The sequence below is a fragment of the Rhipicephalus microplus genome, chromosome 4, assembly GCF_043290135.1.
Source record: "Rhipicephalus microplus isolate Deutch F79 chromosome 4, USDA_Rmic, whole genome shotgun sequence".
Taxonomy (NCBI): domain Eukaryota; kingdom Metazoa; phylum Arthropoda; class Arachnida; order Ixodida; family Ixodidae; genus Rhipicephalus; species Rhipicephalus microplus.
The window spans coordinates 24,921,701-24,936,252 of record NC_134703.1 but is presented as its reverse complement, the minus strand read 5'-3'; the positions used below and the strand labels follow the sequence as shown (position 1 = coordinate 24,936,252).

At 46.7% G+C, this 14,552-nt stretch overlaps 1 protein-coding gene across 1 annotated transcript in view; it reads right to left on the bottom strand.

The window, feature by feature from the left end:
* The window catches only part of LOC142814134 (uncharacterized), a 168,951-nt gene that overhangs the window by 122,509 nt on the left and 31,890 nt on the right, over positions 1–14,552 (bottom strand). The window contains exons 2-8 of the mRNA XM_075892071.1: positions 14,071–14,342; positions 12,213–12,383; positions 10,969–11,045; positions 9,740–9,840; positions 8,547–8,815; positions 6,781–6,938; positions 5,851–6,006 (exon numbers count right to left, since the gene is read on the bottom strand). Of these exons, the coding sequence (XP_075748186.1) occupies positions 5,851–6,006; positions 6,781–6,938; positions 8,547–8,815; positions 9,740–9,840; positions 10,969–11,045; positions 12,213–12,383; positions 14,071–14,341 (1,203 nt within the window). The 5' untranslated portion in view covers position 14,342. The remainder of the gene's footprint in view (positions 1–5,850; positions 6,007–6,780; positions 6,939–8,546; positions 8,816–9,739; positions 9,841–10,968; positions 11,046–12,212; positions 12,384–14,070; positions 14,343–14,552) is intronic.

Below are 14,552 nucleotides of genomic sequence, written 5' to 3'. Positions count from 1 at the left end.
CAGAACATTGCATATGCATGTTCTTTCGTTATTTGTGCACGGGGACCGCTACGTTCCCGCTACGCCGTCATAAAAGTGATGATGCGGTGCTTAGTTTATCAATGCCACCTTGTTGGAGTACCGGTGCGTCAAAGGAAGCTGCGGCCAAGACGTCACGTGCAAGATATCCACCATATGAGGTCACGGGCAAAATACCTATGCTAGCGGACACCGGTGGCCCACGAGGCATCGAAGACCAACATCTCTTTTCCGCTGCTCCTTTATTTCAGTATTGCTTGCATTTGTGGCCAGAGGTTGGCCGAATGGACATTTTTCTCACACCTAGTATCCATGGTATAATACGGGAAGGGGGTGTACACAAAAAAAATTTATCCAGAAGGAGTAGGGGTTCAACTGTACTTTATGTAAGTTCGTGCTAACGTTTGTATGTGTGCATGCTTATATAAGCACATAAAATAAAATAAAACGTTGGGGGGGGGGGTGCTGAACCCCTCACTCTCATGGTTATGCCAATATGCTACGTCACAATACCTTGGTATTTCGTTTGCACTCGAGCCTTTTTGATAAAATTTTGTTTTTCATGGATCAAGGTCCCCGAAACTTGCATATTGTCTCATTTATTTCATGCTCTTTTTGCTTTGACAATGTCCTCAAAGGAGATAACGTGTTGGCAAGATAAGTACTCGCTTGCTCTATCATGAGCCGTTCTTGTTTTGAACTGGGCGTTCACCTCTTGCGACTTGAAAATTTTCTGAAACCATTTCCCTAGACCGCGACCACAACGAAAGCACTGATCCTGTGTTTTTTTTTTTTTTGGGGGGGGGGGGTGGAGGGAGGGGGGACAATGAGAACTTGTACAATCCAGAACATAAGTTGCAAAAAAAAAAAAAAAACATCGACTGCTTCGTGACAAGCATTTGAGCACTATTTCTGCGATGAATGGTTGCGCGCGGGAGTAAATTCAATACCTCAATTTTTTGTTCTTAGAACAGGTGGGGAGAGGGGGCAAGGTAGCAGGGTATTTATTGTTTCGGTTAATCTTGAATTGTGAAGTAGCAGTGCAAACAACAACTATAGTCCATAAAGACTGTATACGATGGCAATTTCTTCGATTATGGTGGCTCGTTTAATATTAGTCAATGAACAATGGAAAATAAGAAAAGCACGATACGCTTCTGCTTTATTTCATAGAAATATGAAGGCGAAATTAAAATGAACTAAGAAACTAAAGACGTGGGATCCGAACTGACGTCTTCGTAGTACACTTGCGATGGTCAGTGGTGACTGCCCTGACAGACAGACAGACAGTTGGTCGCAACTGTGTTGATCATGGAAACTTTCTCTTTATTCATTTGCGTTTTTGTTTAGCTGAGGAAGCGAAAGCGCGGTTTCGAAACCTGAGAACGTACTTCTTCCGCGACAACCATAAGGTAACCGCTTCGAGGTCTTCCGAAGCCGGACGCTCCGGCGGAGAGCCTTACTGCTCCCAGTGGGAGTTCTTCGAAGACCTGACGTTCCTGCGCAGTTGCCATCACCCTCGAATGCACGTCGCCGCCACTGGATACGGTGGCGCTGCTCAGGGAACCGACAACACTGATCTAGTTATGGCGAACAACGAAGCCTGCAGTAGCGACGACGACGCTGACGCCGTAGCTGTGGAAAATGGCGATGGCGTTGGGGAGCCTTCCGCCGGGAAACGGTTTGTACGGCGGCGACGGTAGCGACGCTGCTGAAGTTTTAGCCGCACTCTCGCAGGAGGCTGCCAGAAGCCGCCCCTGGAAAAATGGCGGAGGCAGTTCGAGGTGGCAGATAACTTCAGAAAAAGAGGAACTTAAGCCCTCGACGCTGCCCAGCCGACATGACTCGATCTGTGATGGCCTCAAGGACGATAGTTGCTACTTCGCCATGATGGTTGCTCAAGAGCTTCGTCTCCTGGAGCCGATGAGGAGGGACATGCTGAAGCTCGGGTAGTTTGAAACGCTGCTGCAGGTCAAACATAACGTCAGCTTCCTCAGCGTCAGCGGCCAGCTTCTTCTGCCTTGAACACAGCGGCTGATCGGTGTTGGTGGCCGTCAGACGTTATCTGTGCGATAAGGATGATGCGCTATTTCAGTGGTCCACTTTTCATAGGAAGTGTACAAACCATGTTTTCTACCTAGTTTCGTTCTCCCACTTGTTTTGCATGTTGTTCTCCTACATAAACATTTTGTCAGTGCTGAATCAGAGCTGACGTCACTGTGCTTTGACTTTCATGTATACATGTGCATCCAAGCAGGAGCGTAGGCAAAATTTTTCTTTGGGGAGGGGTAGGGGCACCACCTCGGTCTGAAGTGGGGGCCGTGCAAGCAAATGTGGTCGAGTGTCCTTTTCTCTCCTGTATGTCATGAGAAAAAATATCGGTGGGGAGGGGTCTGGTAGGCTAGCCTCTGGCTACGCTACTGCCTCCAAATTCTCTCTTTAAGGCGATTCCAATAAAGCGTGAACTGCTGAATACAATAAAATAGAAAGTTGCGCGAGTTGATGCTAGAGCATTCTTCAAGAAAAACGGCGAAAAAGATAAAGAAAAGCGTAGACAAAAGAAGGAGAGGGAAAAGATTGCGCTGTATTCACGACGGTGAGTCCGGTATCATGTGAGCATAGGCGTGCGTCGAATTCCCCTTCGGGGAGGAGGGGGGAGGAGGCGAAGATGCATCGCAGAGTTTTCTGTTTTTATTAAGCAATCTATGAAAACAAAAAAAAAAACAGTGCGAAGCATATGCTCTAAAGTGCAGTGCTTTGTATCTTTCCTCTCGTTTTTTTACGCTGTTTTTCTTCATAAATGCAGAATATCGAGCATAAGCCACCTATAAGGACCCCTGAGGTCGCAAGGTTCAGATTAAGGAGTATCAATACCACGTGCAAAAACAAATGAAATAGGAGACAAGTGTAAGCGGACACATGTTGCCCCTGTTCCGTCTTCTCATATTGCCATTTCTTTGCAATTCAAACACAAATCCACTGAACTCGTATCTTGTCGCAGCAAGAAACAAGCCGGTCCGTAATTCCACTTTAAACTGCACCAAAAATTAACAGGGACTCCAGCACACGCTCAGCAAATTGGCAATACAGGCGCATATAATGTAGACGCTTGAGGAAGAAGCTTGGCCGACATACCTGCGCGACACTGATAGCTATATTTGTACCGCAGACATCATCTGTCTTTCTTCATTTTCCGTCATGTGCCAAGCTTTTTGCCGCAAATAGCATGTTAAGCAAACCATCACAAACCTGGTGTTTACTGGTTATGACGTACTTTAAAGCCGCAAAAAATATAATATATAACCCATTTTTATGTCCATGATTTATTTTTCTATAGACGCAAAAGCAGCAAATGAGAAGTTTTTCAAAACAATTTTATTTACAACCAGGAAGCATGCATAGGTCGCTTGTTACGACTAAACGAGCGTCGATTTTATTTATTTTTTGCCGTGTCAACACATGGACTAACCGTTACATCACGAAGCTGAGCCAGTGACGACAGTTACAGGCAAGAAATCGCATTAACCACGAACAAAAAAAAACAATTCGGTAAATCGAGACACGCAGAGCAGTTATTGGAAGTTTTCAGTGTTACGTAATTATGCGACAGTGGTTTGTACAATGGCATCTGATGAAGAGTTTGATATAACCCGTCGTTCTTTGGCACGTCTGAGAAAGAAAGCTCAGCGGACATCAGCGGCCGCATGCGATTTCGCCAGACCTATCGACGTAACGTGGACGGAGTTTTATTCATTCTTTTTTTACTTGGCCGAATCGTTTCTACATGACATAAACCATAACCAGCGTGCCAAGCACCCGACAACTGCAGTAACGACTCCAAAGTCTCTGAACTTCGATGCGCACACTTAAACATTGCCGTCGATTCGCTGATACTACGAAGTAGGCGTTGGTGGTGTGTACCTGCGCTCTTTACCTTTTTCTAAAATCGGCGTCCACATCGGTGAACAAATATGAGTGCTGATATTTCACTTACGTCCTCTAGCCTGCTTTCCGCACATTCCTTTCGACATGAAATATGCTGTGTGATTAAAGAAAAAGGAAAAGAAATCGATCTTCGAAAGCTTTAGTTTTTCTAACAGGTTTCCTACTCTCCTGAATTTGTGAACAGCATAATTTATGGTGTGTGTGTGTGTGTGTGTGTGTGTGTGTGTGTGTGTGTGTGTGTGTGTGTGTGTGTGTGTGTGTGTGTGTGTGTGTGTGTGTGTGTGTGTGTGTGTTGCGTAAGCTTTCTAGCTTACGTTCGTAACAGTGTAGTGAAGAGGAGAAAGAATATACGCTCGCGCGTCTGCTGCTGTGTGCGAGATCTTCGTTCTTCTTGGACTGGACTGGCGATATATACTTTGAGTGTCTATTCTTTACTGCTTCCTCAATAAATCGTCACACGACATTTGGTGGATATGCTGGGTATATAGCACCGACAACTGGCGCGCCAAATGTCGTAAGACTGCGCATGTCGATGGCGATTGGTCGTTGTTGCTTTTTTACTGTCTCGTGAAAGTTTGAGGGCGTTGTTTTGTTTCACTGCTAACGAGTTGAGACGCAGCGAAGCAAATAAGTAAAAAAAATAATATTTTGGTGCAATCTCGCTTGTCTCTGCCGCGCTAGTCCGTTTTGGCCTTCCACGCAAAAACACAGCGTTCCCCCGGGAAACGGGAATGCTAGCACCATAAGACGCGAGGAGGGTCAACACATGTAAACACAATATTTTCACGAGAAGCCGTGAAGTATTTTCAGGGAGCGAGTCCGTGTAAGTTCGCCCAAAAGTTCGCTTCATGTCCTTTAGACGATGCTTGTCCTGGCACGCGAAGCACTACTTAAAAAAAGAAAAGAAAGAACGATTACTGCACAGAAACTTTCTACAAACTGTTAACACACACAAAAAAAATCGCAACCAAGCGCCCATTGTCTTCACGGTAGCACAGTCCTCGGGCCGCCGCGCAGGACATGCAATTGAAAAAAAGTGCTGTACACCTAAAACAGCCAACAATTTTTACAAGTTCGCCAAGGCGGCAAAAAGTCACCAGGGTCAGTGGCCACTGTTGCGCGAGAGCATTCGACTCAGTACTACCCTATTGCGCCGTCTTGAGCATTCGGGTCCCATCATCATTGGGCGCATGGACGTTACACTTTAGAAACACTTCTGTTCTATTCGCTGAGATGCTCAACATTGGCGTGAACTCTACAACCGACTCTGAACTGACGGTCTCGATACGATGGGTCACCTGCGTCGTATTGAAGCTTGCAGTGCAGTTCTTACGAGTCAGATCCTTCTCGCGGCTTCGCATCCTGAAAACCGAAGCCTGACGACATATCCAGTGTTCAAAGACCTTTCTTAATGATGAAGTTACAGCTGGGTTGCATTTATCATAATGCTGTGTATCACCGCTTACCTGAGATTTTATTGTGGGAAAGTCTGCAAGCGGCTGTCCAGCTGCGGATGATTATTAGCACTTAAGACAGTGGTGGCTGAATACTTGGTCTCGGGTTACATCTATTGCTATGAACCCTGTGATAGGTGGCTTGTCTCACTCACAGCTACAATTCATCCTTTGCTGGGGAGGATTCGTGCCGAAATTCGGTTTGGTGATTTGTCGAAACTCTGCCAATTCTATCTCGCAGAAAGCTGCCAAGGCCTCCCCCAAAGACTTACTCAGTGTTTGACTTCGCCGCAGCCACAACCTTTTTAGGCAATTTGAAAGAAGTCTATCACAGCCACTGGCAAATGTAGCGTGCACTGTAGCGCAGACCACTATAAAGGGGCTGCCGTCGGCCGGTGCAGGAATCACTTGATGCCCTTCCGCGGCGCTTTCAGTTGTTGACGTAGATGTTGACCCAGTCGACGTACTCAGAGACCCGCGTGTAGACTCCGGGTAGAGAAGGGAGCGCGCACTGGACTCCCCACGAGACGAGACCGATGAGGTAGACGCGGTCATCCTTCTTGAACGTCAGCGGACCGCCCGAGTCACCCTGTCGAAACAAAGCGCGCGTACGTTGGAAAAACTTGTGTTGCTTTAGGCATGGAAGAATTAGCGTTACAAAGAACAAATGAGGCCATGGGAGTAATCTGAAAATGCGATCGCATCGCGGTAAGTTTTGGCGTATGCATCGCTGAGTTTTTTATCATAAGGGGGGTGCGGAGCAAGATTCTCCCGCAACGATTCCTTCTCCCAGCCAATCAGTCGAAAACGAGCTGCGAAATGGATGCAAAGATAAAGAGTTAAGCGATGATGTCATACGTGCTTCTCACAAAGGCCTGCATGCAGTTGGTCACTGGCATTCCGGAATAAAGAGGAGCAGTAAACAGTGTTTTTTTAATGCAGCACTAGGTGTCCCAGCCTCCCACATTGTTAAAAAAACTATAAAAACGAGCATAACCATAGCCTTTCGCATTAAAAAAACGACTTGAGAGGCTCAGCGAGTAAAGGCGTGGAGTACAGTTGGTACCCCCCCCCCCCCCCTTTAGATAATGTGAAGCACCCCCACAGCAACCTCACGCGCTCTTCATGAGTTTGTGCCTTGCACGGCCTTGGATTTGCGCGCGTGGCTCCAAAACGACAGCATTATGCGGCTCCCCCGCTCGCCTATGCAACGATGACTAACTGCCATCTTTCGAGATTGTTTGAATTTGCAGCGTTAATAGACTTCGTTCCCGATTGAAGTCCTCCAGTGCTGCGTTTCCGGACACCCGCACATAACAAGAAGTGACGCATCTATCTTAGCTTCCGACGCGCACGTTGTTACCTGGCACGAATCTCTTCCGCCGTCCTTGTAGCCGGCGCACAGCATGGTGTCGTAGATCTGCTCCTTGCGCCCCTTGTCCTTGAACCACGTCCGGCATTTTTCGTTCTCCAGCACCTCCACGCTCACCTTTTGCAGGACGTTCGGTATGTAGGACTGTCCTGCGAGCGGAGGAGTAACGAAAGTCATTTCATTGGCCTCGTAGACCTTATAACATCCGAGTGCAGTGCGTGTAGCGAATTTACACTACAGTGTAACATAAGGCTCCTTTGTTTGGAAATATATGGGGGGGGGGGGGGTAATTCGGCATCCTCTCCTGCCCCATCTACTGGTCTGCAGTCTCTACCATGCATTGCTCGACGACGCCGCTCGTGCTCGAAGTGCGTGAATTGAGACGTTGGTCGAGCTACCGGTCGACCTTTACGCAAGCTTCTAGTAGACGCTTTTACAATTTTTCGGCACGAGATTATTGAAAACTAGTAGACAATCAAGCTAAGGAGAACATAGGGGATGCTATAAGTGCAATTGCGACACAAATGTGAAAAAAATAAAGTGGGCGAAAAAATAAGTTGCTGGCGACAGGAACCGATCCCTGCAACCTTCGAATAATGCGCCCGACGCTTTAGCAATTGTGCTACGGCGGCAAGCGTCCACTTCACTGACTATATATGTGCATATAAACCTGCAAGCCATACAACGCAGACGACAGACATGCCGGCGAGTACGGAACACTCGTTTTCCACTTTCTCGTGTCACGTAGCTCGGCATCTTTTTTTTTTTCGGACTGGCAGCTGACTATATAATGATCCCTCGCATACTACCTGAAATGGAATTCATCGTGTAAAGGTTATTCGGCCGCCGTTATGGGTAAAAAGTAACGGAGATGCGTTCTCAGTCCGTCACGTGACGTCCATAGTTACGCTACTGTTTTAAGCAAGGTTATATTGCCGTGCGTGCCGAGAACAGTGCTCCTGATCTCTTTATTCTCCTCTTATGTGGCCCCGCCGCGGTGGTCTAGTGGCTAAGGTACTCGGCTGCTGACCCGCAGGTCGCGGGCTCGATTCCCGGCTGCGGCGGCTGCATTTCCGATGGAGGCGGGTGTTGTAGGCCCGTGTACTCAGATTTGGGTGCACGTTAAAGAACCCCAGGTGGTCAAAATTTCCGGAGCCCTCCACTACGGCGTCTCTCATAATCAAATGGTGGTTTTGGGACGTTAAACCCCACAAATCAATCAATCAATCTCCTCTTATGTGCACAGCGATCGGAGAAACGCTAGCTTCTTTTATGTTGAGATGGAGTATTAAATGGTTTTCCGGCTGGTCTGCTGTGGTATTGCAGCGTGCGTGGTGTCTGCTCTCTTTTTTTCGCATGTCCCTTTTATTTTGCGCTGTGTATTCATCCTGTAGTGGTATTTTATATAAAATTACATTAAGAAAGTCGATATAAAGCCCCCTTCCAGTTGTCACCTTCCTGTCCATTTTTACTCTTCCAAAGTAAGCAGTATAAACATTAGTTGCAGGTCAGAACTTCTTCGTGAATGTGCGCGTGTTCACTGCCTATACCATAGCTATATCGCACGACACCAGGAGTAGCAAGCTGCAGTCAACAAACCACGCTGTCAAGTCTTGAACTATCAACAAAGAGTTTTTTTATCTCGTTTCTTCGCACCTTCCGATATTGCTGCATCCAGAACACGTTGCATGTCGACACCAATCGGGTGAATCGCATGTAGTACATGCATGCGCTTCTGTAGATCATGGTATACGTACCGTACTTGAGCCTTCCCCAGCCGGAGACGGTGGCGAATCCTCCCGTGAAGTTTTCCCCCTTGCTGGGCAGGCAGATGGGGATGATGTGTTCGCGGAACACGACCGGGTGCGACAGCTCCAGCAGCGCTATGTCGTTCTTGAAGTTGCGCCTGTCGAAGGCCTCGTTGACGACCTTCCGCCGGACCGTGTACTCCTCGTGCGGGTAGCGCTCCGCCGTGTCCCGGATGCTGTGCTCGCCCAGGCGGACCCGCAGGTTTGACGCAGGCGTCCTGATGAAAAGATATATGCCTTTAGCTCGGCTACTTGGTACCCGCTTAAACCATGAAGCAGGACTGATAGTTGGGCTAGTTGATGACACCTTATGGGCAGCAACAGCACACAATCTCACGGGGCGAAGAGAAGAGACACAAACAAGTGTGTCTCTTCTCTCAACAAGTGTGTCTCTTCATTTTCATTACTATTATATGTTTTAACTAAGTCTTAACAAAGGAAACGTTTGTTTAAACCTTTTTGAGACGGCACTTCTCGTAAACATATGATATAAGAAGAAGCCACTGTAAAATCTGGGATTGAGTGGGAGCAAATGTGACATTTCTTGTCCCTATAGCGCAGCGAAAGCGAGCGCTTTAACCATTGAGCTAAGCACCAAAACATGCAAATGTAACATTTAAACTTATTCATATTCGATGAGCTTACTGTGTGAGAGAGATACAGATATTCTGAATAGATGGTATGAAAAGTAAGAACACGGGAAGCTGAATACAAGTCTGCCCACAATCTTCGAAGGCACCTGCCCTTCTTTTCTCCTAAATCGTTTTCGAGAGCGACGTTGAAATCAGTTCGCTTCCGCGTGACGTCACCGGAATATTCGGGCGTAATTGGCCGACGCGTCAAATAATATTTTAATTTAACCTTGTGAGCATTGGCAGCGACTGTATACCCCCTTGTAATAGGATTTTAGTGTACAGTTCCTTCCTCTACATTTTCTTAGACTGAATAACGACGCCACAAGCAAAAAAATATCGCTTTCAAAGGGTGTGTATGGAGTCCTTGTAACCGTAGCGTAACTATTAAATGCGCAAAAAGGTGAAATGAAGGTGATGACAACAACAAAAACGATTTTCCTTGCTTGTTGAGCGCTTTTACTGTGGTATACATTGTTACACACACAGTGTTTCGTCCGCTGCGCTTACCTGTCGACGCAGTGAGCTGCTGTGAGTACCCAACGCTCATGCACCAGAGCACCTCCACAGGATATCTTTTGTGACAGGAAGCTCCTCTTCACGACGGCCGCCTGTATGAAAAACCGACTTAATTGCATAATTAAGTGTAGTGATTGTTGGGAAACTATCGTTGCAGCGAAAAAAGCGTTACTCGCACGACACAGAATCTTTGTGCACTTGAACGCTTCGGAAAGGTTAGCTGGAACCCGAACATGTTGGGCGGTTGCGTCTAATCGTTAAAGAAATTGCGAGCTCGGCTGGTTCTGCATCATTTCCGACGAACAGTAATGACATTTTTTTTCTCCCGTTCTCGAATGGCAATCGTTTAGTTTGGCGATGTTGCTGGGACGTAACTTGCCATTCTTTAAAATTGAAGTAGTGCACGGAGGTTGTTTTATAAACTAGACCGTTTACGCTGTCTAGAATTTTCTTACAATTGGCCCTTATAGCTTTTCCACGGCATCATCTGCTGACCGAGTAAACCGACCGAAGGGGGGTCATTATCCGATATACAGACCTCGACACTTCAATGAAGAACAAAAAAATAGGTTTATGGCACAACAGCCCCCTATGTGTGTGGTACCGAGCTGAATAATGCGTAGCCTGAGCATACTTGTTGCTTGCACTGTTCGTGAGGATTCTCTTTTAAAACCGGGCCAACAATGCACATATGTCTGTTTCTCTGCACCTCAGCGAATCAATCTGCTCTATGCATAAGTGCATAAAACGTATGCGCTGTTTGTGACACCCGGAGTACTTTGCACGCACTGCCGAGTAAGTCGTACAAGTGATCGGCACTGCAGGTGTTTGTAGACGGTTTTGATCGCCGTCTCCCTTCCCCTGCTCTGGATCAGGGCCAGACTATCAATCAAGCACGTTCTCTACATTTCCGAGAAATGAAGATACAATTTTCATGCCACCGAGCACTGGGAGGCTTTTACCTTTTGCGGAACTCCTTGGCACATTTGAAGTACGAAAGACGTCATTCTATGGAATGAAATGTGTGAAAAATGGACATCGAGGTGTTGAATTGTCGGACATCTACGCAGAGATTCTCGACCGTTTCCAACATCCCTCTTGAAAGTGAGGCGTCGATGCATCAGTGACAATGGCAAAGGTCGCGGTCCGCAAGAAGACTGTTAATGGTCTGAATGATCTGCTACTGTAATCATGAGCTCAATATTCAAGTCATCGCTCACCTGCCATGGCTGCTGACCAAACTTGGCGTTTTCGCCACCAACCACTTTGGAATTGCGCAGATAGGTTTTGCCGCACACTGAAACGAAGTTAGGATGTGATGAACACACAAACGAGAAGCAAGGTCGGCTTAAAACAACGCCGTGTAAGCTTCGCACAGTGGACATCGTAACTTCATAGGAACTGTTTATGATTAAAATATTAAAAAGACGGCACTTTGCATTTGCGCTTACAATGACAGTATATATATGAAAGGTTAACAGCTGCATCAGCAGCTTCTCAGGGAGGATAAAAAGTCAGAGAATGTGCACTCTATGATAAGCGGGCATAAACGGAAGTCTGGTACTAAGAGTAAGCTAAACTTTTCTTCTGATTAAACACCTTCTTCTTCTTCTTGACGTAAGCATCCTCGCGGCGTATTAACGTCATTAACAACGCACTTTGCCACACTTCGAGCATGCGTCGAAATGCACGCTGCCGAGTTGTTTTTTTTTGTTTATTGTTATGACAGGTTATCGGCTTTTTTTCAGAGCAAGGAAATGAAAACAAAAACGAAATGGCGTGTCGATAAGAAATATATGTAATCAAATTGGCTCAATGATGCCCTAATGTTTTTCTCGGGTAAAGCCTACCTAGTTTATTGAAGTTTAAAAGTTCAACAAAAAAGGTGTTATAAAAGCCTGCGTATTTGCAAAAGCTGATTTTTTTTTAAATTAGCTTTAAGCGCACTATATCTACCTTTTAAAGTAAATTTATGCGGCTGAGTGCTGCTTACATCCGTTGGCTATATGCGTACCACATACCTACTGAAAACATCTAGTTATTGTAAACGCCATGCATGCTTCGTGGCTAACGCATCTCTTACATTTTTCAGAATACGTTAGTGATTTGTGACGCTGGAGCGCAGTAAAATATTGCTTGCAGTTCGCCCTCCTAGAGAGACCACTCCCTCATGAAGTACTGTAGCTCGCGTCATCATCCGTGGAGCACAGCGAAAGCTACGGGTCACGATAAACGGTAAATAAGGGCCCGAATTCCCGCACACACCGTTTCTGATCACATTACGCGTGGCTATAGGACCATTAGAAAAAAATGTTAATTAGATTTGATGTAGTGAAACTCGTGGTGCTAATATTAAGATGGTCACTTATAAAAGACCAACATTCATTGATTATTTAATTCCTTATTTCGCACAGGTCATTATCTACTAGTAGCAGGGCGTTTGATTTATTTTGCCAGATCTTACGGGCATCCTTGACCATGCCAGCCTTGGACGGCTCGGCATTTCTAGGAACGCAGCAGCTCCAGATGACGCCTCCGTTGCACAAGTCGACGGGCCTCTTGCCCTGGATCCAGCAGCTGATGCCCAGGCCGCACGAGTAGGCATTGCCGCGGTAGAAGCACTTCTGCGGGAACGCTGCTCACGGTGGGAAGAAAAAGAGGAAGGGAGAGAGAGGGGGCACAGAAGAAAACGGCAGTTGCAGCCACCCTCGCTCCAATAGAATCTTCGACGACACAGAGCTGACACATATGACTCAGACGCTTTCTCCCGCAGAGTCCTCACGATGCGCACACAACTTGGACGACTCTTTAGCATGCAGTTTTCCAGAGGTGTTACAAAGGTACGCAAGAGCTCACCTCAGATAAAACAATATGACATTTGAAGGACGCCCCGTAAACAAATGACGAATAGTAAAAGGTGACAAAATAGCAAATAAATAGATTTCGCCCATGGCGTCCGACTTATCGCAACGTCATTTGGAAGTCATCAACGAATAATATTAATTTAACTAATGGCCGTCCCTACTTATTCAAATATCCACCCGCACATCCCATCTGCAACTGTGGTCTTGTCCTCCTGTGTACTCGGGATGTGGCTGTCATGTCACACTTTTGTACTTTTGTACTATACACGAACTTTTTATATGCAATACGTCCGCGGTAAAAAAAAAAGCTGTTTCCTGAAAGTACTGTAATTTCGTACATAAGGTTTTTGTGATCCTTACTCGACGTGATTTGTTACTTAGATTTGTTGGAGAGAAACAGCAAGCAATCTACTATATACCATGACAAAGTAATAACTCTATTTTGACCATCGGATCAGGCGCGGTAGGCTGATACCTAACGTGTCGCACTGCTAGGCGCAGGTGTGCTGTTTCTATTCTTGGTCACGTCATCTGCATTTCCCAGGTGCTCATACGAAAATACACCCGTGTAAAGCCAACAACGGCGGGCCAAACAATCGCGTCGTAGCTTGGCGCGCAAAACCCGAGAACTTCTTTAGTATACTCTTGGCAATAACCAATTTGTCCACATTTCTACTTATCGTTTACTCCAGCACTCTGATCAGCAAATTAAATACAACGGGAGAATGAAATATGCGGTCATAGTTCTCTCCATCTATATTTTCATATTTTCGGGCGGACATAGGAAGGATACTAATAACTGTAATGTTTTAGAAGTCGCTGAGAGGCAAGGGAGAATTTCGCTAAACGTTTATCGCGACTTCGTGTGTCATTGCACCTAAAATTTGAACGTCTTTGATACATTTGTAGTTTATCGCTGTGGGAACAACTTTGTTATTATTGAACATTCAGACCTTTTGGACTCTATGGCACGCTCACACTGCTCGTGATTGTGTGTACCTTCTCATCTCTCTGCAACCTCTTTTCTCCTCTTCATCCCTTCCGCAGTGCAGGGTAGCAAACCGGATGTGCGTCTGGTTAACCTCCCTGCCTTTCCTTGCATCTTTATCTCTCTCTCTCTCTCACACACACAACTAAGAAAAAAATGTCTGCAATATGGGCAATCAATTAAGGGGTCTAAATTTCGGGCAAGCAGTGCGAAAGGTGGGCACGCGCCACAGTCATCGAGCATTGGACGCGAAGTCGGGACACTGTCAAAGAGGATTCTTCACGGAGATCAACTTGTGCGCGCCCTCCGAGGCACTCGAAATCTAACATTGCAAAAATGTAAACCGTGCAAGCGATGTGTAGGGGTGTTCTATTATTACACGGAGGGGTTGTCAGCAGATAAGTGTTTCAGGGCATCAGTATAGGGGGAGGAGCTGGGCAGGTGCATGCACGCATCTTAGCAGGACTCACACAATATATATCGCGCCACGTTGATGATATTGGTAAGCGTTTGGACATCGACCGCCTTGCCGCGGGTCTGCGCCGCCGTCACGGGGTGGGGGGAGATCCAGGGATTGTCGAACGGACCGCCGGTCAGGTGCCAGGCGCTGTTACCTTGGCGCAAGAGGCCCTCGCGGCTGCCCGCTTGCACGGTGGCCAACCAAAGCACCGCCAGTGCCGCAGTCGCTGCCACAGCCGCAGTCAACGATGACGTCACGGCCGTCCGGCGCCCCGGGCACATACTGCGGAGAGAACAGGGCGAAAACGGAGTGTCAGGCAACGGATTCGCGCCATTTCATCATGGCAACAGATGCATGGACTCGTATGAAAGCAAGCATGTGGGGGGCCACTATACGACAGCTTCTCGGTCGCTTGGCCTTATCTTCACCGGGGGCATAACTTTTCCTCCATTATCGCTCCTATCGAGGGGAAGAACATTAAGGCCACGATTG